Raw genomic sequence first — 26,790 nt, forward strand, 5'->3', positions numbered from 1 at the left:
TCCAGTGCTTGGAAGGCATGGGCGGGTTGTGGGGTGACTGGGTGACAGGGACACAAAACACAAGCGCAGATGACTCAGCTCTATACCCTAGTCTGTGATGTTTTCTTCAGTCGCTCCCTGGGTCTCTCACCGAACCTGGGGCTTGTTGATGAGCAGGGCAGTTGCCAACTCCTGCATTTTACCCTCCGAGCCACTCCAACCCCCTACTCCATTCTGTGCCTAGATTTGACATTGTCTCTGTGAGTCAATACCCTGGCCCTGGCCCCTGCCAGGCTCACAGTGAGAACACTGAGCTGTAATTTAGGACATGAAACTTGCAATCCTCCTGCCTCAGCGCCTGAGAGCTGAGATATTTCTCTCTTCCTCAGTTCCCTGATTGTTTGTTTTTAAATTACATTTATTTATCTGTGTGGGTAGGTGTGTCACCACCATGCACGCCTGAGGAGATAGAGAACTTCTCCTAGGACTCCGCTCCCTCTCTCTGTCCACTGAACAGGTCCTGAAGTCCAGTTGTCAGGCTTGGTGGCAAGGCACTCTCACCAGCCATCTTGCCGACCTCGGTTTCCCCTTTGGTAAGATGAAATGGTCCCCACAGGAAGATGTGAACAGGGCCCCTGGGAAGTCACAAGGTCCCGGACAGTTCTATCCGGTTTTGTTTGTTTTTGAAAACATGGTCCTGGAACTCACAGAAATCCTCCTGCCTCTGCCTCCGGAGCGCTGGGGTTAAAGACCCGGCTCATGTCCTTTCTCCAACAACTAGAAGAAGGGCGAGGGAATAAATTACAGGGGAGCTGGGCTTGGGGGCCCAGTAGGAAGCAGGGACTCTCTCCCTGTGGGCTGGCTTCCCCACTTGGCAGCTCCTGGACCTGCAGTTCCACGCGCGGCCACCAGGGGGAGGTATGTCCTCGCCACGACCGCGTCGCGCTTGGGGTTCCCTGTCCCGCGTCACAGCAGGTTGATCTCGTCCAGGTACCGGGCCAGCACCGAGTCCCGCACGTCCTTGAACACGCTGCGGACGCTTTGCGTGTCCGTGGCACAGGTGAAGTGTGCGAAGAAGCGGCGCGCGCGGGAGCCTTTCCTGCCACCGTCCTGGGGCTCTGCGCAGCTCGCGTACACGCGCGCATACATGTCCAAGATGAAGCTCTTGGCGGCCTCTGCGTCTCGCCGGGGTCCTGCAGAGAGGGAGAGGGGTTGAGTGGGCTCCCTTTTATAGCCCAGGCTGGCCGCAAACTCCCTACATAGCCCGGGATTACCCTGGTTTCCCTAAATAGCCCAGGCTGCCCTCCAGGTCAGTCTGTAGCCCTGGCTGACTTTGAACTCTTGATCTCCTCAGAGCTGGATGATGGGTGAGCGGCATCAAGCCTGGTTTGTGTAGTGCTGGGGATTCAACTCAGGTCTTTGTGACAGCTCTGGGGATCCTTCACTAGGCGGGGATGGGGGCGCAGAGCCACTCAGGCCATCCTTACTGAAGACAGGCGCCATGTGTGTCAGTCCCTGAAATGGCGCTGTCAGGCTCAGCTTGAGGACTCAAGTGCTAAGATGGGAGAGGCCGCCCGCAGTGGGAACTCTGTGGGCTCGAATCCTGCTTCCAGGACAAAGGCAATGGCTCAGAGGATAAGAGTGCTTGCTGCCAAGCCTGGGAACCTGAGTTCGAATCCCTAGCATTCAAGAAAAACAGGAGTGTGCCTATGCATGTGCCTATAACTTCAGTTCTGGGAGTAGGGGTATGGAAGCAGGGACTCCGGAAGGAGGCAAAAATGGACAGAGTAGGACTCAGGCAGCCTCCATGTGTCCCACGCCTGCTTCAATTCCTCTCTGGCTCAACTGCCAGCCAGTGGCTGCCCCTCTCTGTGCCTCGATTTCTCCATCTCTGCAATGGGCACATCCTGCTCTATGGACGTGCTTTCTTTTTCTTTGAATCTGACCAGAGTGCCATGAGTTTTCCTTTGTGTTACTTTCTCTGTGTGTGGTTGGGTGCATGGATGTGTGTACACTCAGGTGCAGGGCAGAGGGATGCCTTGGCTGTGGTTCTTTTCTGAGTCAGAGCCTCACAGAACTTGGAGCTCACTAATTGGCTAGGCAGTATACCTGGTGATGCTGGAGGGATCCTCCTGGATCAGCCCAACACCATGCCAACTGAACTATTTGTGATGAACCCAGGTCCCTATGCTTGCATGTGCCACACCCTTTACTCACTGAGCCAAGAGCAATGCCTCTTCAGATTCAAGGTTTCAATCTTTTGTTTCCCTATGACGGGGTATCTCTGTGTAGTCCTGGCTTTTCTGGAACTCACACTTTAGACCAGGCTGGTCTTGAACTCACAGATCCTCCTTCATCTGTCTACTGAGTGCTGGGATAAAAGGTGTGTGCCACCACTCCCTGAGTTTAAGTTGTTTCCTGGCAATATTGGGAATAGAGACCAGGGTCTCTCACTTGCTAGGCAAGCACCCTGCTGTTGAGCCACATCCTTAGGTATTTTTAGACTTTTAAAGCAAGTAACTAGGAAAAAATTGTCAGTTTGGGCTTTGTTTCCAGTGACATGGCTAAATGCACCAAGAAGATAGGGCTTGTCAGAAATACGGGACCTGCTATGGTGCCTCCCTCCGGAAAATGGTGAAGAAAATTGAAATCAGCCAGCACTCCAAGTAAACTTGCTCCTTCTGGGATAAGACCAAGATGAAGAGATGAGCTTTTGGCATCTGGCATTGAGGTTCCTGCATGAAAACAGTGGCCAGCGGGTGCCTGGATCTACAACACCACCTCTGCAGTCACAGTGAAGTCTGCCATCAGAAAACCGAAGTAACTGAAAGACCATAGAAGCCCTAACGTCTGAGACTCGCCTAGCCCACAATAAATGGGTTAATTTACATAACAAAAAGGAAAGAAAGAGAGAGAGAGAGAGAGAAAGAGGGAAAGAAAGAAAGAAAGAAAGAAAGAAAGAAAGAAGGAAGGAAGGAAGGAAAGAAAGAAAGAAAGAAAGAAAGAAAGAAAGAAAGAAAGAAAGAAAGAAAGGAAGAAAGGAAGGAAAGGAAAGAAAAAGAAAAAATTGTCAGAGAACACAAAACACGGGAGGAAATGTCAGCGGTAAATAAGGTTTTTGGATCTGTCCATGGTGTTTGAATGAGCGCTGTCCCCACAGGCTGGTGTGTTGATGCTTGGTCCCCAGTTTGTGGACCTGTTTGGAGAGGATGAGGAGGTATGGCCTTCTTGGAGGAGGTGTGGCCTGGTTGTAAATGTGTGGCTCTATTTTAGGAGGTGTGGTCTTGTTGTGGGGGCGTGGTCTTTTGTAGGGGTGTGGCCTAGTTGGAAGAGGTGTGTCACTGGGGATTCCAAGGCCATCAGTTGCCAGGTTTCGTCTCCTTCTCTCTCTGCCTGCTTCTGACAGTCGCTCTGGGTGTGGAGCTCTCCACTACTGCTCAGCGCCGTGCTTGTCCTCTTCCCGCCATGATGGTTACAGACTAACCCTCTGAGTTTCGGAGGTAAACGAACCAGTGATAAAACACTTCCTTTACCCGAGTTGCTGTGGTCATGGAATAGATCAGTGACTGAAGCACTGTGCCAGCCCGATGGTGTAAACAGTCCGTCCAAACCACCCATTTCCTCCGCCCAGCCTCTTGAGGCCACAGCCTGGTTCTCGAGATGTCTCAGCTAAGACAGGGCTGGGACAGCATAGCAGGGCTTTTAGAAGCTCTCAGCTGCAATAAAGCCAGTGTCAAATTCCCATAGCAGAGGTCACCAGAGTTGAATGTGAGTGACATTTGACCTGGCATCAAGCATGGATTGTTGAAGGGGCTGAGACAAAAGTCTCCCCCAGAATCTTATCTGCCCAGCATTGTAGATCATTGCCTGATTCCCAGTGGGTGTTTCATGCTCACCAGTTTTGGATCTCAGGTCTCCTAAGTTGGCAGGAAACTCAGTTCTGTTGGTTTAGGGCCCTGGGCACTGTCCTCTGCCCCAGCAGCCACAAGATGTGAGAGAGCTTGGCTCCAAGATGGCCGGTGCTGCCTCCTCCTGCCCTCCACAGTTAGGTAGAGCAGCTTCCCCCAGTGCTAAACCTGCCTCGGTCAACCGACTGTGATGGATGTGACCCAAACTTCCCTGAGACTTGATCATGAGAGGCAGTCTCCACCTAGGCGAAAGTCTGGCCACCCTGAGTCACCACTGTGACAGAGCTGGAATGGACATCGAATGCCAGAATGGGGGAAGACAGCAAGCCTCGGTCAGTGCATGCAGCACAGGGCAGCTGGGAGATGGCACCCAGTGCCTCTGGTCCCAGCCACCAACCAGTCTTAACCTCACTCAGCAAATCCCCAATCCCTGACCTGGGCATCTGTGACCCCAGTGCACAGGAGGAAGATCTGAGTTCTAGGCCAGCCCTGTCTACAGAATTACAGAATTGAAGGCTAGTCAGAGCTATGCAGTGAGACCCTACCTCAAAAAGGAGAGAGAGAGAGAGAGAGAGAGAGAGAGAGAGAGAGAGAGAGAGAACCAAAACCTGACCATGAGACCTTGAGCCAGGCAAACCAGCCGGTTCAAGCCGGGATGGTGTCCTCAGCAACAGAGAGAGGATCCTTCTAACACTGTGTGTTCCCAGGGCTCCAAATGCTACGTCCCTTCCAAGATGGATCTGAGGGAGGGCAAACGCAGTCCCCACCTAGCTGCTTCAGCCTGCCTTGCTTTGTGGAAGGTGAGTTTTCAATACTATTTATGTGTGTCATACATTTCTGCACCAATATGCAGCTGAGTGTGGGTAGTCATGGTGCACGCCTTTAATCCCAACATCTGGGGGCAGAGGCAGGCAGATCTCTGAATTTGAGGCCAGCCTGGTCTACAGACTGAAGTCCAGTACAGCCAGGGCTACAGAGAAACCCTGACTCAGAAAACAAAAAAGCAAAAAACAAAAACAAAACCCAAAAAGGTTACACAAAAAAGAAAGGTTACACAAATGAGATAAAATACAGACGTTATGGGGCTGGAGAGATGGCTCAGCAGTTAAGAGCACTGACTGCTCTTCCAGAGGTCCTGAGTTCAATTCCCAGCAACCACATGGTGGCTCACAACCATCTGTAATGGGATTCAAAGCACTCTTGTAGTGTGTCTGAAGACAGCAACAGTGTACTCATATAAATAAAAATAAAAACATCTTTTTTAAAAAATAGAGACGTTGCTGAAAAAGGATTGATTGATGGAGCTATGACATCTATAGTATAGGATAAGTGAGGGAGGATTGGCCCCTGGACGGAGAAGCTGGATTTAAATCTCCCAGTGAAGGGCTGGGGGTGTGGTCGGGGGTGGAGCCCCACTTAAGATCTTCCAGTGCGGTGGGGGGAGGGCTGGGGGCGTGGTCAGGGTGGCACCCCACCTAGAATCCCCCAGTGAGGGGACTGGGGGCATGGTCAGGGAGAAGCCCCACCTAGAATCCCCCCAGTGCTGGGCTGGCAAGGTGGTGTGGGTGGAGCCCTGCCTAGAATCCCCCACTGATGGGGCTGGGGGCGTGGTCAAGGTGGAACCACTGCCCATCATGTTCAAGGTCATGCAGTTCCACCCCTGTCTCAAACACAGAAACAGATTTTATTTTTTGTTTTGTGTTTTTTGTTTTTGTTTTTGTTTTTTCAAGACAGGGTTTCTCTGTGTAGCCCTGGCTGTCCTGGAACTCACTCTGTAGACCAGGCTGGCCTCGAACTTAGAAATTCGCCTGCCTCTGCCTTCCAAGTGCTGGAATTAAAGGCGTGTGCCACCACCGCCCAGCCAGAAACAGATTTTTATAGAATCTTTTCTCATTCAATGGCATGTGCTAAGAGCATCGTCTTAATTTCCATTCCAGAGAGGGAGAAACTGAAGCCCATGAGGTCAGGTCTATCAGAAGGAACAGAAGAGTTCCATTCTCTTTGAAGCTTTTGCTGACTCATCTTAAGGGCTGAGCCTTGGAGAAGGTTCTCCCCGGGGAGCTACTTTTGGGAGGTGAAAGATATAGAATGTTGTGGAACAACTCACCCTGGAAGCTGGGGAAGTATGTGGCCAGGTGGGAGGTGTGAATCTTATCTTCCAGGATGTCCGTCTTGTTGAGGAAGAGGATGACCGAGGTGCTCTTGAACCAGGGCAGCTCTAGGATCGTGCTGAACAGAGCGAGACTCTCCTCCATGCGGTTCTGGGTGGGGACAGAGGGGGTGGTGACCCTAGCAGGATATGCTCACCCACGGGGTGATGTCCTCACCCACTTAGGTCTCTGGGTATGAAGGGGAGACCCTGTGTACACAACATCCTGTGGTGAGCTACACCCTTCTGAAATAGGCATCTGATTGGATGCTAGAATTCAAGAACACCTGAATAGAGGTCAGATGTGACTGGCCAGGCGAAGACACACGTCATCAGAGCCGTCAAATCCTGGGACTGTGAAGGTGGGGCATACAGGCTGAGCTCCTACAGCCAAGGACACCAGACACTGAGAGGAACCTGGGACTCAGATGGGGTTAGCCCCTTCCACACCCTGACCTCAAGCTCCCAACTCCCAAAACTAAACAAGAACGGGGCGTGTCTGTGTTTTAGACTGAGCTGCTCTGTTTGGTCACGGTGGCCACAGGACCTCACTATATCCTGGATAGCTGCTGAGATCCATTAATCTCACGGAGGCCAAGCCAGAGAGCCGGGAATGTGAGCAAGCTGAGTGTGTGAGTGTGTGTGTGTAAATGTGTGTCTCTCTGTGTGTATGTGTATATGAGTGTGTCTGTGTATGCGTATGAGTGTGTGTGGTGTATGTGAGTTTGTGTGTGTGTGTGTGTGGTGTATGTGAGTGCGTGTCTCTGTGTGTGAGTGTATATGAGTGTGAGTATGTGAGTGTATATGTATGTATGTCTGTGCATGATTGTGTGTGTATGAGAGTTTGTGTGTGTGACTGTGTGTTAGTGTGGTGTATGTGTGTGAGTGTATAGTGTGTGTGTGTGTGTGTGTGTATAAATGTGTGTGAGTGTGTGTGTATGTGAGTGTGTATGTGCAGGGGTCAGGGAGGGAGGTGTGGGGTATATTGAGCCATCCTTGCAATGGGAACACCAAACCACTCTAAGAGCTGTTTTCCATGTTGAGCCATACCGTGGCCATCCAGCAACAGGACTGAGAGCTGCCTGACCCCTAGAGGTTGTGTCCCATTGTGTGACTTGAGATATAATTTGGCCACAGCTGTGCACTGGTATGACTGAAGCTGCTCCCGGTGAGGTCAGCAGAGGATGGGAACCCCATGGGTGCTGAGGTGGCTTTGAGGACAAAAGTTGGAGGGTTAAGATTAAAGCCGCCATGGGATCTCACTGGACATTCCTCCACCCCCAAAGGCATTGCTCCTGTGGCCACAGCTCCCTCACCTCCTGATCGTTCTCCTCTAGGCACTGGTCATACTCGCTCAGGGAGGCCAGGTAGATGAGGGCAATCACGTTCTCGAAACAGTGAATCCATTTCCTACGCTCTGACCTCTGGCCACCAACATCCACGATGCTGAAGAGAAATGAGAAGACCCACCATTGAGAGGTCACATGACCCAGTAGGTCCCTGCTCACTGGCATATACAGCCGCACCATAATCACGAGGTCTATTGTGATCAGGTCAAAGAACAGACTGCACAGCTGTGGCGCCTGCTGTATGCTGCTCACATTATGGAAGGAAGCTGAGGCAGGAGGGTTGCCATAAGTGTGTGGGTGGCCTACAGAGCAAGCATAAAGTCAGCCTGAGCTACAGAATGAGAGTCCTTCTCTCTCCCTTCCTATCTCTTCCTGCCGCCCCCCCCCCCCACACACACACACAGGTAAACCTCAGGGCTAAGGAGTTGGCTTTGTGGCTAAATTGCTTGTTAGGCATGCAATGAGGTGTGATTTTTGGATTCCTAGCATGAGATTGTAATCACAGCAATGGGAAGGAGGCTGAGACTGGAGGATTCTGGGGATGGCTGAGGAGGTTGAGTGAGAGACCCCGTCCCATGAAACTAAGGTCTGAGTCGATGTTCACACACATACACACACAGAAATCACAGGAAGGTTCTTCATTCGCTCAGGCCAGCATGTGCTTTAAGACATAAGATCAATGTCAGTTACATTAGGGCTAGAGAGATGGCTGAGTTGCTCCCTTAGAGGACCTGGGTTCAATTCCCAGCACCCACTTGGGGGTCACAACCATCTCCACCTTCAGTTCCAAGGGATCTGACGACATCTTCTGGCCTCTTCAGCCACCTGCACTCACATGCACAATCCTAGCCCATGCAATTAAATTTTTAATTAATTAATCAGTATCAGCTACATGTAAGGCATAAGGATATTTGAGTTTGGGGCACAGGGCCTGACAGAAGGCCGTGGTTCTGTTCACATTTCCTCAGGCTCAGTTTTCCCATCAGTAGAATGGGCCACTGTGTTCTCTGCTGGTTCTCCTCTGTGGCCAAAGAAGAACAAGAAGAGCACACCCTCCCTTCCTCCACCACAACAAAAGCATGGACGTCACCCTTCCTGTGGCTTCTCAGAAACTGGGTCACTGAGATATGGATCTCAGTGTCACCTTCCCGAGTAGAGCTGTAACTGAGTGTACACAGCTCGAGCAAACTCCTCAGAGAGAAGAGAGAAGCTGAGACAAGCTTAGCGACTGAACTGGAGAGAGTTCCGCCATCTCCACACGTGAGGCGTTACCGTCACACATTGCAAAGACTCACAAGCAGTGTCATGCAAAAGCAGGACCACGCCGGTGGGGCGTGGTGGGGCAAGCCTTTAACCCCAGCACTCATGAGACGAGCAGGAATATTTCTCTTAGTTTGAAACCAACCTGGGCTATGTAGAGAAAATCTGTCTCAAAAAGAAAAAAGTGGGACACGAAGACAGACAGGCCTGGTGACAGATTTGATATCCCTGTCCCAAACTGCACCCTAGGTCACAGAGGGTCATCAGACATTTGTGAGTTTCTGTGCCAGACCACAGAGTATTCAAGCAGTTCTCAAAGAAAGGTCACGTGTCAGCTCTGCTTCCCATCTGATTCCAACTGGAAACCATTCCTCAGCACATGCAAATCATGTACAATACATGTCCCCCCCCAACTATCCACCCACCCACCCATCATCCATCCATGCATCCATCTATCCACCCACCCACACATCCATCCATTCATCCATCTATCCATCCACCCACCCACACATCCATCCATTCATCCATCTATTCACCCACCCACCCACCCATCATCCATCCATGCATCCATCTACCATCTATCCATCCGTCCATCTGTCCATCCATCCACCCACCCACCCATCCATCCATCCACCCCCCCTTCTGTTCCTCTGTTTTCCCTCCCCAAGTCTCTATGTCCTTGGCCCATGGCTACCACCCTGTTTCCCAGCAATGTTCTGCCTCTGGCTCTCTGTGGATCTCAGCCCATCAGTGGCAAACCCTGCGGATCACCTGGTCTGGATGGAGTGAGTTCTATTCCAAAGTACTTGGAAGGTCCAGACTAAGATCCCCCAGGAATGTGCTGTGACAGTTGTAACCCAGCATCCCCCTGCTCCCAGCCTTAGCCACTCTCTTACTGGTGGCCCTAGCAGCAATCCCATAGTTCTCTCTCCCTGTATTCTTCTTCATTCCTGCCACTGGCCCCGTCTCTTGGGTCACCCTGACTACCTGCCTCTACCATTTAAATGGGGTTCCTTAACTTCTTTCTCTCCTTTAGTGTCCTCACTACTAGTGGCCTCTTTGCCTGCCCTCTCCCCTGGATGTCGAGTACTCCAGGATTCACTCTACACTCCCTCAGCCCAGAGCCATCCCTGCATCCCTGTGATGACCATACAATCTGTCCTCACTTCCCCCGCGGCATCCTTTTGAGCACTAGAACTAAAGAACTTCGGTTCATCCTCCAACATCATAACAATGCCATTCTCCAGGAATATCTGCTCTCCAGTTGTGGTACCTCATTCTGTCCATCAAGGTCTCAGGCTAGCCCACATAGCGCATAGAGGGGTCAGTGTCGGACTTTTCCTTCCGTGAAGGACAGGACCAGAAAACTCAGCTCCTATACAAGGACTCCCCAGGCCAGGCCTCTGTTTAGTGCTCACCGCAGTTTGGTTTTCTTCACGGAGAAGCAGTACTCATTGATGCCTGTGGTGGGCATGCGACTGCGCAGCACGTCTTGCGCAGTGGGGATGTAGCTGTCCTCTGATATGCGCTCCAGGTGTGACAGGTAACTGTGGAGGGAGACTTTGTGAGGAGGAAGCTGGGTGAAGTCTTTTCTGTGCTCCCTGTCCACCCTGGCTCCTTCTCTCTCTGGCTCCACATTCTGAGACTCTGCCCCAACTCTGGCCACACCCCTTGCAGACCACTTCTCTCCCTGGGCCCCTCCCTTCCTCTGCGTGTCCCTTCCGCGGCCACACCCCGAGGCCAGGCCCCTGAGACCTTACCCACATGCCCATTGGCCCCGTATCCCTGTGCTCCAACTCCATGACCCCTCCGCCCACAAATCCTAGACTCACTACACCGCGGAGTCCAGAAGGTGGAATTCACGCCTTCGCTCGTAGCATGCACGGATGCCCGCGTCCCGCCACAGGTACTGCATGGCCACTGCATATGGCTTCTCGAATGTGCTCACTTTATAGGGGTCCTGGGTCATCACTAGGCTGGCGTGCTGCTGTGGAGGGACAGGTGAGAGGTTCGGGCAGCCTGTGGGAACTGCAGGCCCCACCCCCATCCCTAAAACACACTCTTCTCTCTCCCTTTTCCATCCTAGTGCCATTTTGACAGATCCTATAGTGTTAACTGGCCAGCATCCCTTCATCCGTGGGTCTACACAGGAAAGGCAGCCTTTGAGAGGTGGTACTAGGGAGCTCCTATTCATCCTTCAGTGCCCTTACTTACACAAATACCCCCTCCTCCAGTAAGACCTCTTCCAGAACTCTGCTGTCTCACTCTCGACTCCTCCAAGGAAAAGTCCTGACCCCAGATGGGCTGGAGGTATCACACCACATGAGACTTCCACCAGTGAAGTAAGACACTGTGGTTGTCCCCACTTTATGGAGTGGGACAGAGAGAAAAGCAAGGGTCTCTGGGGAGGGGAAGGCAGAAATCTCTGCCAGACCCTGCTGTCTCTGCTCAGTCTCTCAGACACTTGCCTTCCTCACACCCCCCAATGTACTGCACACACTTGTGCCTGCATTCACACTCATGTGTTCACACATACAGATGTGCACTTTCTTTGTGTTGTGTGTGTGCATCTCTGTATGTGTATAGGCAGGAGGTGCAAGCGGGCAAACCTTTTCCCTCCTGACCCTGGGGACCCAGGCAGTCAGAGGGATCTTGAAGACAAATCTCCTGTTCTCCCTTCAGGGCTTGGGGTGCAAGAGAGCCCCAGCTGAGCCTGCGACTGTTTTCACCCCCACCCCCATGGAGGACTGGGACCACACCAGAGTACCCAGCCACTCCCTGGCACCTGGTGATTGCAACTGGTCCTTAATGTGGCCTCTAGGAAGGACTGCAGTCTTAGAGCTGAGGTAGACCAGGGGCAGGGCCCATCCCTGCTGGGTCCCTACCTCCCTGAGGCTTGTTAGGGGAAAGGGGTACCCACACTCCTCAGTATGCTCTGTAAGGTAACCCAAGAAACTCTCTGAGACCCCAGAGACCTCTAGCAGATGGTGTCTCTGTCCTCTGGCACCTTGGGAAGGAGAGGAAGTTCCTCATGTGTCCACACAGGTGGGGATTTTATTAAAACTGTCATGACGGTGTCATGGGGCTGGGGAACATGTGGGTGACCAGAATGGCTAGGAATGCTCCGTGTCCCTGAGGGCCTGTCAGAAAGCTTGTGAGCTGTGAGCTGGACATTGCAACCCCAAAGTTCACACTGTGAAGCAGGGTCCCTGAGGTCTCAGCACGCCACGGTGTTTGGAGATGGAGCCATGAAAGCAACTTCATCAGGCTGTCCTAAGCCAACAGCACTGAGACCTTAGAGAAGGGAAAATGGGGTCTGGGGAGTTGGCTCAGTGGGTAAAGTGTTTGCTATGCAGTCAACCTGAATTCCACCCCACATCAATCAGTTCACAAGTGTAACCCTAGCTCTGGGGAACCAGCGGCCTCTTCTGGCCCCTATGGGAACTGCACTCACATGCACAGACACAATTTAAAGTAAAATAAATAGTAAAAGAAAGAAAGAGAGAAAGAAAGAAAGAAGTCAACTGTCCTAGTAAACTCGTTTCCAACATAAGGGGAACCTGACTGGCGGATCTTTGGGTGTTCTTGGGATCCATGCTGGGAAGTGCCTTCCATCCAGCTCTGGAAATGTTAAATAGTTCAGGGGACTGGGTCTCACCTTGCTGTCAGGCCTGCTGAAGGGGATCTGCAGCCGGTCCATCGCATCTATCATGGCCTGCATGGAGACGAAGATGTTCTGGTAGATGAGCAGCCGGAAGGCTCTGCGGTCCTCCTCCGAGTAGCCCACACCGTGAATGATGCGCATCTGCTTGATGAACGTACTCTTCCCGCTCTCACCAGGCCCTGGGGACAACAGCGTGCTTAGAAGGAAGGACTCACCGGTATACACATGGTGCTCATGGTAAACACAGTGCCCACAGAGCCCGTGGCGCCCACAGCAGCCACAGTGCCCATAGTACCCATAGAGACCCCTGTCCCTGCAGCAACCACAGTGCACCCATTGTCCATGGCACACACGGTGCACACGGCGACCACGGTGATCATGGTGACCACGGTACATGCAGAGCCCACAGAACCTTGGGATGCTCAGTGTGGAACATCATGTTAGTTACTCCTCTCCTTGCTATGACAAAAGCAGAGCTGCTTCAGAGAGGAGGGTTGTGTGGCCTATGACCTCAGAGCACAGCCCCCACAGGGCAGGAGCAGTGTCGAATACTCACCTCTCATCCAGTCTGTGGGCTCTTCACTCTCACCTACGGACATTTACACAACTCCTGTCAAGCCTGGCCAGAGACTGACCTGATCTAGATTTTTTCCTTACAGTGGGGGTGGGACTGAGAAGATTCTGGGTCAGTCCAGCTGACCATCGCTATGAAGCAACATGGGTCCTCATCCTCACCAGGGTTTCTATCGCTGAGATGACGCACCATGACCAAAAGCAAGTTGGGGAGGAAAGCGTTTGTTTGGCTTACACTTCCACATCACAGTCCATCATCAAAAGAAGTCAGGAGCCAGGCGTGGTGGCGCACGCCTTTAATCCCAGCACTCGGAAGGCAGAGGCAGGAGGATTTCTGAGTTCGAGGCCAGCCTGGTCTACAGAGTGAGTTCCAGGACAGCCAGGGCTACACAGAGAAACCCTGTCTCAAAAAAACAAAACAAAACAAAAAAACAAAACAAAACAAAAAACAAAACAAAAGAAGTCAGGACAGGAACCCACATAGTGCAGGAACCTGCAGGCCAGAGCTGATACAGAGGCCACGAAGGGCGCTGCTTACTGGCTTGCTTCCCCTGGCTTGCTCAGCCTGCTCCCTTATAGGACCCAGGACCACCCACAGTGAGCTGGGCCTTTTCCCACTGATCACTAAATAAGAAAATGTCATCCAGTTGGGGGTAGTAGCACATGTCTTTATTTCCAGCAGGCCACCTTTGTGAGTTTGAGTCCAACCTTGTCTCCATTGTGAGTTTGGGGCCAGCCTGGGCTACATAGAAAAATGGTGTCTAACCCAGACACTGTTGCATATGTCAGCAAGATTTTGATGAAGGGACCCTGGTATAGCTGTCTCATATGAGGCTATGCCAGTGCCTGGCAAATACAGAAGTGGATGCTCACAGTCATCTATAGGATTGAACACAGGGCCCCCAATTGAGAAGCTAGAGAAAGCACCCAAGGAGCTGAAGGTGTCTGCAATCTTATAGGTGGAACAACAATATGAACTAACCAGTACCCCCAGAGCTCATGTCTCTAGCTGCATATGTAGCAGAAGATGGCCTAGTCGGCCATCACTGGGAAGAGAGGCCACTTGGTATTGCAAACTTTATATGCCCCAGTACAGGGGAATGCCAGGGCCAAGAAGTGGGAGTGGGTGGGTAGGGGAGCAGGGCAGGGGAACAGTATAGGGAACTTTCGGGATAGCATTTTTTTTAAAGATTTATTTATTTATTATATGTAAGTACATTGTAGCTGTCTTCAGACACTCCAGAAGAGGGAGTCAGATCTCGTTACGGATGGTTGTGAGCCACCATGTGGTTGCTGGGATTTGAACTCTGGACCTTCAGAAGAGCAGTCGGGTGCTCTTACCCACTGAGCCATCTCACCAGCCCAGGGATAGCATTTGAAATTTGAAATGTATATAAAGAAAATATCTAATAAAAAAAGAAAATAAAAGAAAAAAGAAAAATGGTGTCTAAAAGAAAGAAAGAGAGGAAGAAAGAAAGACAGAGAGAGAAAGAAAGAAAGAAAGAAAGAAAGAAATAGAGAAAGAGAGCAAGAAAGAAGAAAGGTGGTAACATAAAGAAGACATGCCTGCCATCAGCCTCTGACCTCAACATGAACCCCCACCCCCCAACACACACACAAGTACACAGAAACCCAAGTACAAATATAGAAAGAAATCAAAATGACAAAGTTTGGCAGTGGGGGAGGGGGTGTCTCACATCATATGTCCTTGTTCATTGCATTCTGTGCCTGAGTTGTACGCTGAATAGAAGAACAGAGACTCACACAGGCAAGGCAGATACAGTTGAGCTATGTGCCTGGCTACCAATAAAGTTTTATCAGAACCTGGCACATGGGTTTGCTTTTGTGCTGTAAGGCAGCAATAAGAACTGGACCTGTGGGCTGAAGAGATGGCTCAGCGGTTAAGAGCACTGGCTGTTCTTCCGAAGGTCCTGAGTTCAAATCCCAGCAACTACATGGTAGCTCACAACCATCTGTAATGAGACCTGACACCCTCTTCTGGTGTGTCTGAAAACAGCTACAGTGTACTTACATATAATAAATAAATAAATCTTAAAAAAAAAAAAAAGAAAAGAAAAGAAAAGAAAAGAAAAGAAAAGAAAAGAGAACTGGACCTGTGAATGGTCCTGCCACAAGGGTTGGAAACACCCATTTACCTACAGCCAGGTCCAGTGGTATTGAAACCACTCAAGTGTTTTTATAATATTCTGCTTTGCCACACCCACTTCAGGAAGAGGATACTTTAGGACAATTCTCTCAGGTTTATTTATTTTATTTTACATGTTTGTGTGTTGCCTGCATGTGTGTCTTTGTCTCCTGTGCACAATGCCTGTGCTGTTAAAGAGGGCTTTGGCTTCCCCAGAATTGGAGTTGCAGACAATTGTGAGCTATCTGTGGTTGGTGGGGCTTCAACCGTCCCCCATCCTGAGGTGGTGTCCACTTTCTCATATACAAAATGGACCAAAGCAACAAACCTGCTGTGGTAGAAACCAAGAGGCTAGCCCCAGCTGGTTACCTGTGCATCCCCTGGGCACAATGCACACAGCCTTTCCCAGGAAGGGAAGTGGAGACCGACTGCATGAGACTCCCCAGGACGAGGGTCAGGGGCGCACGCAGAAGGAACTGAGAAAAGTTACAAGAACAGAAAGAGGAACAAGGCTCAGGGCTCACCTGCCGTGCGTGTGGTTCTGTGTTTCGTCTCCAATACCACATAAAACTGGCACAGAGGCCCAAACCTATCATTCCAGCCTCAGAGATGGGGACAGGAGGATTAGAGTTCACAGCCATCCCCTGCTACATAGTAAATTTAAAACCAGCCTGAGCCACACGAGATTACTGGCTAAAAAAAAAAGTGGGGCGAGAGTGTAACAGACTTGGGCTGTGTGGACCTTCTGGGGACAGGAGCCTCAGTGGACTGGGAGGCAGCCAGCGCTACTGTCTGTAAATCTGAGGGTCACATGGACAGGACAGGTAGAAGCAGGGCTCCTCTCTGAGACTCAGTTCCCCAAGGTGTTCAGAAATTCTCTGTTATTAATGATATTTGCAGGAAGACAAGGGCGCTGCTGTGAGGCATAGAGGAAGCTGTGCGTGAGCGGCGTGGAGCAGAGGCTGAAGATACTGGAAAGGGGTGTTTCCTCGATAGGGTTTGAACCTGGATCCTCCCGCACACTAAGGAGGGCTCCACCCTGACCACGCCCCCAGGGCACTGCTAGGGATTCTAGGTGGGACCCCCACCTCTGAGCCATGCCCCTAGCCTTCTGTTTACTCTTCAGATAGGGTCTCACTATGTTCCCAGAGTGGCCTGGAACTCACAAACAGTTTCCTTGCTCAGCACTCCAAGAAGCCTGGGTCACAAGTATGAGCCACTGATCCAGTTGACTCGTACGTTATGATGTGCCCATGTCCTCGTACCCAGGTTGAGTAATGATGATAGCATATGTGCTCCCTTTGTTACGGTCTCCTGAGATCTTGGCTGAGAGACTGCATGTCTTTTCCCAGTCGTCGCAGACGACCAGAATTTATGCAATTTCTAAGAAGACACAAGGACTTGGAAAGGTCGTGATACCAGCCTCAGAGGAAGACCAGGGCGTGAACTAGGCACAGGCGTCGGCCTCCACAGTCAACCTCCACCACTGATGTCTGTGAGGTTTCTAGGGATGCTGTGGGAAGGGACAACAGGGTATGGACGTGTCCTGTGGCCTCCTTGTCATTCCTAAATACTCACAACCCACTTCTGACTGAAGGGCAAAGAACAGTTACAAGCGCCACACACACTATTATAGTTCAATGACTTGAGTTTTTAAATCCTGCTATTAATTTGTTTTTTCATTTTATTTTCTGTATATGGCATTTTGCCTCTCTGTCTGTGCAATTGCATGCAGTATCTGCAGAGGCCAGAAGGGGGCCAGGTTCCCTGGAACTGGAGTCAAAACAGGTGGTTGTGAGCCCATGTCGGGGCTGGGAAGCGAGAGCCTGGTCCTCTGTAAGAGCAGCTGGTGCTGTAACCCCTGAACCGTGTCTCCAGCCCCAGTGATATTACTTCCCTCCCATAGTGGCATATGGTGGTCAACACTCCAGATACTGGCAGAGGAGGGTTGGTACTTTAAAGTCACCTTAAGCAACATGGCAAAAAATAAATAAAATAAAATAAAATAAAATAAAATAAAATAAAACAAAACATAGAGCTTGGGAATTGGAGGTGACCCTCAGCGCTCCCAGCACCAGCTGTTCCTGAGAGGATTGATGTTTGGTTGCAGCACCCACACAACAGCTCACAACAATTTGTGACTCCAGTCCCAGGGGATCCTACCCTGTCCTCAGGCCCTTCAGGTACTGCTTGTACATGCTGCATAGATATACAGACAAACACCCAGACATATAAAATAAAAAATAAAATAACCCTTTTTAAAAGTTAGTTAAGCTGGGCATGGTGGCATATGCCTTTAGTCCCAGGTCTTGGGAGGCAGAGGCAGGTGGATCTCTGTGAGTTTGAGGACAGCCTGGTCTACAGAGTAAGTTCCAGGTCAGCCAGGTCTACACAGATAAACTGTTAAGAAAAACCAAAAGAAGTCAGTTAAAACGATACAGTCCGGGACAGCCATGGTAGGACACGCCTTTAATCATAGCAGTCTGGGAGTTAGAGATAGGGCAATCCTGGTACTGTTTGTCAGGCCCCAGGGAATCCATGAAGCTCCCTGGAGAGAGATGCAGTCACAAAACAAGGGGGCAAAGGACCAAAGCCCTGTGTGGACTGTGGCCTCCACGCACAAGACAGAAACACCAGGAACAGCCTGTGACGCATCACTGTTGAAGTTCTGAAGACCACAGAAGCCAACGGACCTCTGGGCAAGTTGTGGTACTTATCTCTTTCCAGAAACTTCCACAAGGGGTTTGGCTGTGGCAACAGCTCTCTCCACCTGGCCAGGCTGCCCAACTCAGACAGGAAGTGTCTGCTTCCTTCTGGAGAAGGCAGGAGGAAGTGCAACCAAGCTGGGGACAGCAATGTGGGGGTAGTCATGCTCAACTTGGGTGGCATGAGGACCCAGCATTTCACTCACACCCCCAGGAAACTGGGCATGTGAGGAGCCCATACCACATCTGGGTATGGTTCAGATTAGCTGTAGACCCCAGAAAAATCCTGACAGCTCACCATATCTAAGTCTCCACAGTTGTCATTGAGTCCTGGGCAGAAGCACACAAAGAATGCAAGACTGTGGAACTAAACCATGAGCAGTGTGGCTTCAGGCAAGTTGCTTCACCTCTCTGGGCTTGTTCAGCAAAGGCAACTCTTATGCCTTCATTCTGACTTTTTGCTCTTGGTAACACTGCTAGCTGCTTCATTCTTAGCACAGACGTGTCCCTCTCAACCCCACCCAGGCTCGCCCCAGCCAGCTTCCTCAAAATCCCTGCCTACTCCAGGAAAGAAATTGTATGCTTTTGGATTCAATTCCCGTTTTCAAGTGGACTGAAAAGTATCCACAAAGAAGTGATAGTCAAGGTCTACAGTGACAATCCCTGAAACCTTGTCACTGTTCAGAGGACACACAAACACCTGTCCAGCTGACGTGGGGGTAGGTGAAAGGGTATGCTAAGAGAGAACAATGTCTACTGTGAAGCCTTAAGAGAAAGTCAGGGAAAGACTGGGAAAGACTAGGGAGAATCTGTCCAGAAAATGGACTAATTCATTCATCCACACATAGACATCAACCTGCTCACCCACCCATGCACCATGTATCCATTTATCCACATATAAACACATAAACTGAAATATCCACCTACCTACCCATCTTTCTGTCAGTTCACCCATCCACCCATCCACCCATCCATCCACCCACCTATTCACATACCCATCTGTGCATCTGTCTATCTGTCTATCTGTCTGTCTGTCTGTCCGTCCACATATCCATCCATCCACCTATTCACACCTATCTATGTATCTGTCTGTCTGTCTGTCTATCCATCCACATATCCACCCATCCATCCAACTACCCATCCATCCATCCATCCATCCATCCATCCATCCATCCATCCATCCATCCATGCATCTGTCCATCTATTCACCCATTCACCCACCCACCCACCCATACATCCACCTATTCACACACCCATCCGTGTCTGTCTGTCTGTCTATTCATCCACACATCCACTCATCCATCCACCCACCCACCCATCCAAGTATTCATCCATCCACCCCTCCATCCATCCATCCATCCATCCATCCATCCATCTATCCATCCACCCATCTGTCCATCCATTCATCTACCCATTCACCCTTCTACCCAATCATCCATCCATCCATCCATCCATCCACTCATCGATCCATGCATCTGTCTGTCTGTCTATCCATTCATCCATCCACATCCATCCATCCATCCATCCGTCCATCCATCCATGCATCTGTCTGTCTGTCTATCCATTCATCCATCCACATCCATCCATCCATCCATCCATCCATCCATCCATGCTTCACTGTGTGTTTACTGAGCTCCACCTATATGCGTTTTCCTGCATGAAGAAGACAGACTCAACCCCTGCCCTTTTGTTGTCTGCTGTGTAATTAGAGACGCAATTAGTAAAGTAAGTAGAGGATTTTGGTTACAGATCTAATAATGAGGCAGGAGACTATCTGGGAATTGGTGATTTGGATAGCCAGACACCATTGTTGTCCTAAGAGCTAAGCCCTGTGCTCAGACTGCCATGGAGCAAAGAGCCGGGCCTTGCAATGTTCAGGGTACAGAGGCTGAGAGCTCAGGGGAAGCAAGTACAAAGGCCCTGTGGTGGAGCCACTGATGCTGGGGCATCCCAGAAATACTACTGAAGTGACAAGACATAGGCAGAGGGAGAAGGAGAAATGGCTTACACGACGCAGATTCAGTCAGTGCAAATCCGGACTCAGGAAGAGGGGCTCAGACAGTGTGCTGTCTTTACAAGCTGTCCATTTCTCCTTCTGTTACTGGAGGCATAGATGCAAGGCCTCACCGGCACCATGTAAATGCTCCCCAGAGATACTGTCCGCAGCCCCTTACCGGGGGATTCTAGGAGGGGGCTCCACCCTTGAACAGTACTTCCAGGACACAGAATGCACATCTCTGAACTATCCGTAGTATGATGGGGAAGGTGTGTGGTGGCATGCATGTGGAAGTCAGAGGCCCATTTTGGTGAGTCTCTTTTCTCTTTTCATCTTTGTCAGTTCAGGCTTTGAACCCAGGTTGCAGGTCTGTCTGTTCAGCAAGCCCCCCTCCCCCCTCTCCCCCTCTCCCCCTCTTCCCTTCTCCCCCTCTTTTCCCTCTCCCCCTCTTCCCTTCTCCCCCTCTTCTCCCTCTCATCTGATCTCCCTCAAAAATTCAAATCTTTTTTTTTTTTTTTTTTTTTTTTTTAAAGATTTATTTATTTATTATATGTAAGTACACTATAGCTGTCTTCAGACACACCAGAAGAGGGCATCAGATCTCATTATGGGTGGTTGTGAGCCACCATGTGGTTGCTGGGATTTGAACTTCAGACCTTCGGAAGAGCAGTCGGGTGCTCTTACCCACTGAGCCGTCTCACCAGCCCAAAAATTCAAATCTTTTATTCAAACCTCCGATGAGTGGAGCCAGGAAACCAAATGTGTGCTTGGAGAATTTTGAGGAAGAGACGTGGGGACTCCCATCTGAGGGGTGAAGTTAGGGTAGAATGTGGCTTTGTGCTATATCAGAATTATTTTAAGGGCTGGAGAGATGGCTTAGCGGTTAAGAGCATTGGCTGCTTGCTCTTCCAGAGGTCCTGAGTTCAATTCCCAGCACCCACATGGTGGCTCACAACCATCTGCAGTGGGATCTGATGCCCTCTTCTGGTGTGTCTGAAGACAGCTACAGTGTACTCATATAAATGAAATAGATAAATCTAAAAAGAAAGAAAGAAAGAAAGAAAGAAAGAAAGAAAGAAAGAAAGAAAGAAAGAAAGAAAATTATTTTAAAAGGAAGAAAAAAATTCCCCTTTCAGAAATAGGAATTAAAAAGCACATATTGAGCTATAATTATTTCATCTGCTTATGGACCTTATTTCGTTCCTCAAAGAACATGTGATTCTTTGATGGGATCATCATCACCATCACCCCCCCCACCATCATCATCACCACCATCATCATCATCATCAGACTGGGTCTCAGTATGTAGCTCAGGTGGTTTTGAACTCATGGCAATTCTGATATCTCAGTTATCCAAGTGCTAGGATTACCAGTGTGAAAAACTATGCCTAGCTTTTAGTTCTAAAACAGGGAGTCTTTTGGCCCAGGCTAGCCTCAAACTCTTGTAGCTCAGTGTGACCCTGATCCCATGATGTTCCTGCCTCTGTCTCCGCAATGCTTGGTGACACAATCGTACCTCCCGTGCCTGGCTCATGTGGCCTTGGGATGGAAACCAAGCTCTCCCTGATGCTCAGGGATCTTCCTGCCTGCTGAGCCCCAGTTCCTGTTCTGCCCCTCCCCACTTTTATCAATTTCCGATACAATGTCTCACATGGTCTAGTCTGGCCTCTAATTCACAACCTTCTGGCCTCAGTGTCCCAAGGAATAAAGGATTTTGAAGGAATGAAGGATTTGATTGAAACAAGTGAAGCATTTTGGTCAGTTCGAGAGTTTAGAATTTTTAGTGAATGAGTGAATGAATGAATCCACTGATGCTCATAAGCCCAGAACAAAGCGCTTGGTGACCATGACCAGCAGCTTGGAGCCCTGGCTCAGGCAGTCGGAGGAAGAGACTTAGGCCCTCCCTGAGCCAGCCTGAAGCTCACCTTCATTCCCTTCCCGTGACACATACAGGTGTGTTTATGTGGTAGCACCCGCCAGGGCCACCTCCCCGCAGCCAGATGCACGACTCAGCCGCGAATGAGAGACTCAGCTTCTTGAAGCTTTGCTCTCCCCATCTAGAAAATGGGTCGGCAAGCGAGTCCCTGCTGCCTCCGGAGTCGTTGGCCCCGCCCGCTCTCGGCCCCTGTGCTGCATTCCACACTCACCCAACAGCAGGAGTTTCAATTCCTCGCGCTCTTGTTTTTTCTGTTCCAACAAAATCCTGTTGATCTCCTGGTCGATTCTGGCGGCAGTCTTCTCCTCCTCTGTCAGGCACCAGGGACAGCAGCCCCAAGTCAGGGACCGGGCCATGGTGGGCGCTTCACAGACCACCAGGTGACATCACAGGGCCTGCAGAGCCCAACTGTGGGACTCTTTCTTCTCCGGATGGAGTGGAGGTGGGGGTGGAGGTCACCCCAGGGCCCTCCGTGTCCCTGCCTAGGGCCTGTGGGAGCCCAGGCAAGGGCTTCAAGAGGCCTGGGTGCTGGAAACAGGGCGGGGACCTGGGTGCTGCTTCCCGCCCCCTCCAACTTGCCCAGACCTGGCCCTGCCCGCCAGACAGGTCGGTGGTGGAAGCTCCAGCAGATGAGGAGGGAGGGGTGGCTGCCTTCTGGGAGCACAGTCCTCGAGGTGTCTAACTTGACCCTCCTTCCTCCTTCCCTAAGAGAGTGGCCTCACCCCTGGGCTTCTGACACTGCTGGCCCCAGCTGCCCCCTCCTCTGGGCCAAATAGGAAGCGACCAGTGGGCACAGCTATTGCTCAGGGCTGATTTCAGAACTGCTGAGGCGGGAGGGAAGTCTGTGCTTCCGTGTCTGTCTGGCCTTCCTCAGCACACACTCACTAGTTTGACAGCTGAGGAGACTAAGGCATGGAGTAAAGGCAGGGACTTCCCCAAGACCCATGGAGGAAGCAGAGGGTCATGTCTGGCCCCTTGAGTCCCAGAGAGATTAGCAAGAAGCAGAAGAATCAGTGAGAGAGGGACTGATGCATTTATGGAATGCCTACTGTATACCAGGAAGGCTTCTATTTTGCTCCACAGAGGACAAAACAGAACTTTTTTTGTAAAGTTGGGTGACGGAGAGCTGTTTCAGCGGGTGAAGAAACTTGTGCTGTAGCCTGACCAGAGTCATCCCTGGGGCTCATATGATGGGACGGAGAACCAATTCTGTGGATTACCCTCTGCCTTCCACCTAAATCCCAAACCAAACAGATGGCGACAAGTTCTAAAAGTGCTGCACAGCCATCGAAGGGCTGGGGGCGTAGCTTTAATAGGGAGTCAGGAGAGTAAAGGTGACAGACACTAAAGGACTCTGGGAGCTGAATCACTGGGCTGAGCCCCTCAGACCCCAGGCTACACAGAGTGAAAGTTCTAGATCCTTCTGGCTCGTGTATCTCTAGCCTGGGGAGATAAGCGTAGCCTGGGAGCCTCTTGTCATGCAACTGATCTGGTTCAGAGAGGGTGTTAGACCCCGGAAACACAACTTCCTAGCCTTCGTCCTCCCCTGCTCCAGGTTGGTGGCAGACGGACATCGACAGGTTGGCAGGCCCACGCCTGCTCCACGCTGACTTCAGTTGACTGTTGATTCCTATTGCAGGAGATGGGAAGTGTGATAGGGGCGGGGTGGGGTCACTGAGGCCAGAGGGAGCTTCCCCGCCCACTGAGACTTGTACTGTGGTTGATAGGGAGCAAGCTGGGGGTTGGGTGGGGTTGATGGCGGGGGGGGGGGGGGGGGTGCATCAGAACTGGCCTGGGCTTGCAGAAGCTGGAGAGGCAGCACCCTGCTTGGTCCTTTTGGGGCCAGACACAAGGCCCTTGGGACAACACAGTGGGGACCAAAGCCTCGCTCTGATGCCTCCTGTGGCCCCCACCATTGCCCTCTGTGGGGGTTCCAGCAAGTGGAGCCTGTGAGTCCTGGGCCAGCCTGTGCCACAAAGTGAGACCCTGTCTGAATGTTTACAGGGGTGTGTACTGGGTGGTAAGTTCCCTGTACTTCCGTGAAAACATTGTATCAACTGCTAATAGGAACCTGTTCTCTGTTTTTTTCTACTAATAGACTTTCTTTCTTTCTTTTTTTTTAAAGATTTATTTATTTATTATATGTAAGTACACCATAGCTGTCTTCAGACACCCCAGAAGAGATTCAGTTATCATTACAGATGGTTGTGAGCCACCATGTGGCTGCTGGGATTTGAACTCAGGGCCTTCGGAAGAGCAGTCGGTGCTCTTAACCACTGAGCCATCTCTCCAGCCCACTTTCTTTCTTTCTTTCTTTCTTTCTTTCTTTCTTTCTTTCTTTCTTTCTTTCTTTCTTCCCTTCCCTTCCCTTCCCTTCCCTTCCCTTCCCTTCCCTTCCCTTCCCTTCCCTTCCCTTCCCTTCCCTTCCCTTCCCTTCCCTTCCCTTCCCCTTCCTTCCTTCCTTTCTTTCTTTTTTTCTTTCTTTCTTTTTGAGACTTCTCTGTGTAGCCATGGCTGTTCTGGAACTCATTCTGTAGACCAGGCTAGCTTTGAACTCACAGAGAACCCCCTGCCTGTCTTTCGAGTAATGAAATTTGAGGCGTATACTACCATCGTCAGCACTGGCTTTTAAGTATATAGTTACATTTGTTTATTTGTTGTGTGTGGCTGCCCATGCCAGGAACTTGTGCATGTCCACGACATGTTCTCTGAGTTAATTATCACCCTTCCAGCACATGGATTCCAAGAGTCAGACTCGGATGGTCAGGCTTGACCTCAAGCTCCAACGCCCACTGAGCCTTCTCATGTCTCTGACATTTCTTTCTAACAAACAAACAAACTGGACAGTGATGGCACACATATTTAATCCCAGCACTTGGACGGCAGAGGTAGGCAGATCTCTGAGTTCGAGGCCAGCCTGGTCTACAGAGCAAGTTACAGGACAGCCAGGGCTATACAGAGAAACCCTGTGTCCTAAAACATAAACAAACAAATATCTATTTCTTTGGTGTGCGTGGATGCTTTGCCAGTGTGTGCTTTTATGCACATGTACACTGAGTACTCAGAGAGACCAGAAGAGAGCGTTGGGTCCCCTGGAGCAGGACTCATAGGTGTGGGCGCTAGAACAAATCCCTGGTCCTCCGGAAGTGTAGCCAGGTGACAACATGGCTGGTGCTGAGAAGCGCGGCTGCGGGCACAGGTCTGAACTTGCTGGTTGCTTTCAGTTTATGCCACAGCTGTTCCTGGATGGCATCTGGCTGCACAGCTGCACTCGAACTCAGGACCCTCCTTCCCCAGCTGCGGTGCCTGACAGGTCTGCGGCATCTGGTTGCAGCTGTATCGATCGTCTGGCGACACCTGCTGGAAATTGACGGAATGACAGGCGCTGCCCAGTCGAGGAGACCAAAGGCCATGCACCTCTGCCAGCACCTCGTTCAATCTCAGCCACTTCTGTTTGGTCCCCGACTGACTCCAACTGTCACACAGTCCTCAGGTCTGCCTGCCAGACCCTTCCTCTGCTCCAGTCACATAGGCCTCCTCCATGCTCCACTTCTATCTCCAGAACCCACATGGTAGAAGAGAGAACGGAGTCTTGCCAGTTCTCCTCTAAAGTCCTCCTGTGTCCAGAGGCACCATTCTGCTGGTTACATGTCTAAGTGACATAACTTAGAGTCATCTTAACTAGTGATCAATGGGGGAGAGCACAGCCCACTGTGTGTGGCGCCATCCCTGGACTGGTGGTCCTGGGTTCTATAAGAAGCAGGCTAAGAAAGCCATGGGGAGCAAGCCAGTAAGCAGCACCCCTCCATGGCCTCTGCATCAGCTCCTGCCTTCAGGTTCCTGCCCTGTGTGAGTTCCTGTCTTCAGTTTCCTTCAGTGAGGGACTGTGACCTGGAAGTGTAAGACAAATGAAACCCTTTCCTCCCAGCTTGCTGTTGGTCATGGGGTTTAATACAGCAATAGGAACAATTTTCCGAATGACTGATGTAAGAGGATCCCATTAAAGGCTGTTTTATGGGGACCGCACTGCTGGGCACACAGCGATCCCCAAAGCCCATGTTCCTGGTGATCCTGAGATCATCTGAGTGGGTGAGGGGAGTTGGGAGCCGTCTCGCACAGCTGGTGGAATGGTGTGATATAGCAGATGCTGTGGGGAGTGACAGTTTGTGGTAACACAGAATTACTGGGTCATCCCCCTAGTTGCTTAGGGTATGGATCCAGGGCACCTACAACCAAAAGCTGAATACACACTCACACATCCAGGTTTCTGTTGCCTGGATTCACAACAGCCAAGAACCGGAAGCCATCCTAATGCTGCAAAGATGAAGATACACACACCACAACCCATCCAGCGGAAGAAGGAATATGACACAACCATGAAAGGGAAAGGCGCATTTTGCCCCCTGCTCCAGGGTGGATGATTCTAGACATGGGCTCAGTGATGCCACAGGACCCCACACCCAGGAGACCGTTGAGTCCTTCGACCCACAGGGACATGAGGTGGGAGTGTGGGTGCTGAATGGGATGGAATGTTCTGGAAGTCGGTGCTGGGGACAGCTGCATGGCTGTAGAACTTAGCTCCGTGCCACTGAGCACCTTGGTCATTGTGTGCGTGGGTGCAGGTGCCTGTGGACACTACCAGTATCTTCAGTTGCTCTCCATCTTGACTTTTGAGACAGAGTCTGAACTTGCAGCTCAGGACTAGCCAAACTGGCTACCAGCAAGCTCCACGGGTCTGCTTGTCCATGTCTTCAGTGCTGGGGCCTCAGGCCCACTCCAAAGGACAGGATTAAACTCAGGTCTTCCTGGTTTGGTGGCAAGCACCCTACCACTCATGCCATTTCCCCAGGTAGTTCCCAGCCCCCCCCCCCGAAATGGTGGCAGCTGGGGCTAGAGAATTGCTGGCCCAATGTCCTGGAACAGGAGCTGGGGACTGGCCCTTCCTCAGCAGTAAGGATCTAGCAAGGGCTCCCTCTCTCCCGGTGAGCAGTACAGGGACCTAATGTCTCATGGCAGAGGCACACTGGCTGACCAGGTGGTGCTTGGGCGACAGTCAGCGGTGCCTCGGGATGTGCTTGCTCTGACTCCGCCCCCAACATACTTTTACTAATAATCACAAAGGAGC

The 26,790-nt window shown here is 50.9% G+C and overlaps 1 protein-coding gene across 4 annotated transcripts; it reads right to left on the minus strand.

The window, feature by feature from the left end:
- Window positions 1-379: 379 nt before the first annotated feature.
- Gna15 (guanine nucleotide binding protein, alpha 15) lies at window positions 380-22,514 on the minus strand. Of its 4 annotated transcripts, none has more exons than XM_006513234.4 (8): window positions 21,877-22,514; window positions 12,304-12,488; window positions 10,478-10,629; window positions 10,064-10,192; window positions 7,353-7,482; window positions 5,995-6,148; window positions 2,586-2,660; window positions 380-1,172 (listed from the first exon to the last, which is right to left on the minus strand). In XM_006513234.4, the coding sequence occupies exons 1-8, from the start codon at window positions 22,019-22,021 to the stop codon at window positions 946-948; spliced, it is 1,197 nt and encodes a 398-aa protein (XP_006513297.1). In that variant the 5' UTR covers window positions 22,022-22,514; the 3' UTR covers window positions 380-945. The 4 variants fall into 4 exon arrangements, with proteins under 4 accessions (XP_006513297.1, XP_006513296.1, XP_030100745.1 ...); XM_006513233.4 differs by having other exon boundaries at window positions 10,478-10,632; window positions 21,877-22,511; XM_030244885.1 differs by lacking the exon at window positions 2,586-2,660 and having other exon boundaries at window positions 21,877-22,509.
- Window positions 22,515-26,790: the final 4,276 nt, after the last annotated feature.

The sequence above is a fragment of the Mus musculus genome, chromosome 10, assembly GCF_000001635.26.
Source record: "Mus musculus strain C57BL/6J chromosome 10, GRCm38.p6 C57BL/6J".
NCBI lineage: Eukaryota > Metazoa > Chordata > Mammalia > Rodentia > Muridae > Mus > Mus musculus.

Excerpts from the sequence above, each read along its gene's own strand:
- Gna15 (XM_006513233.4), bottom strand. The coding sequence starts at position 22,021 with ATGGCCCGGTCCCTGACTTGGGGCTGCTGTCCCTGGTGCCTGACAGAG. Across the intron at positions 10,193-10,477 it reads CTTCTGGACTCCGCGGTGTA|TTACCTGTCACACCTGGAGC; the intron begins GTGAGTCTAGGA and ends CTCCCTCCACAG. Across the intron at positions 2,661-5,994 it reads ATACTTCCCCAGCTTCCAGG|AAGGAGCAAGTTTACTTGGA; the intron begins GTGAGTTGTTCC and ends GTCTTATCCCAG.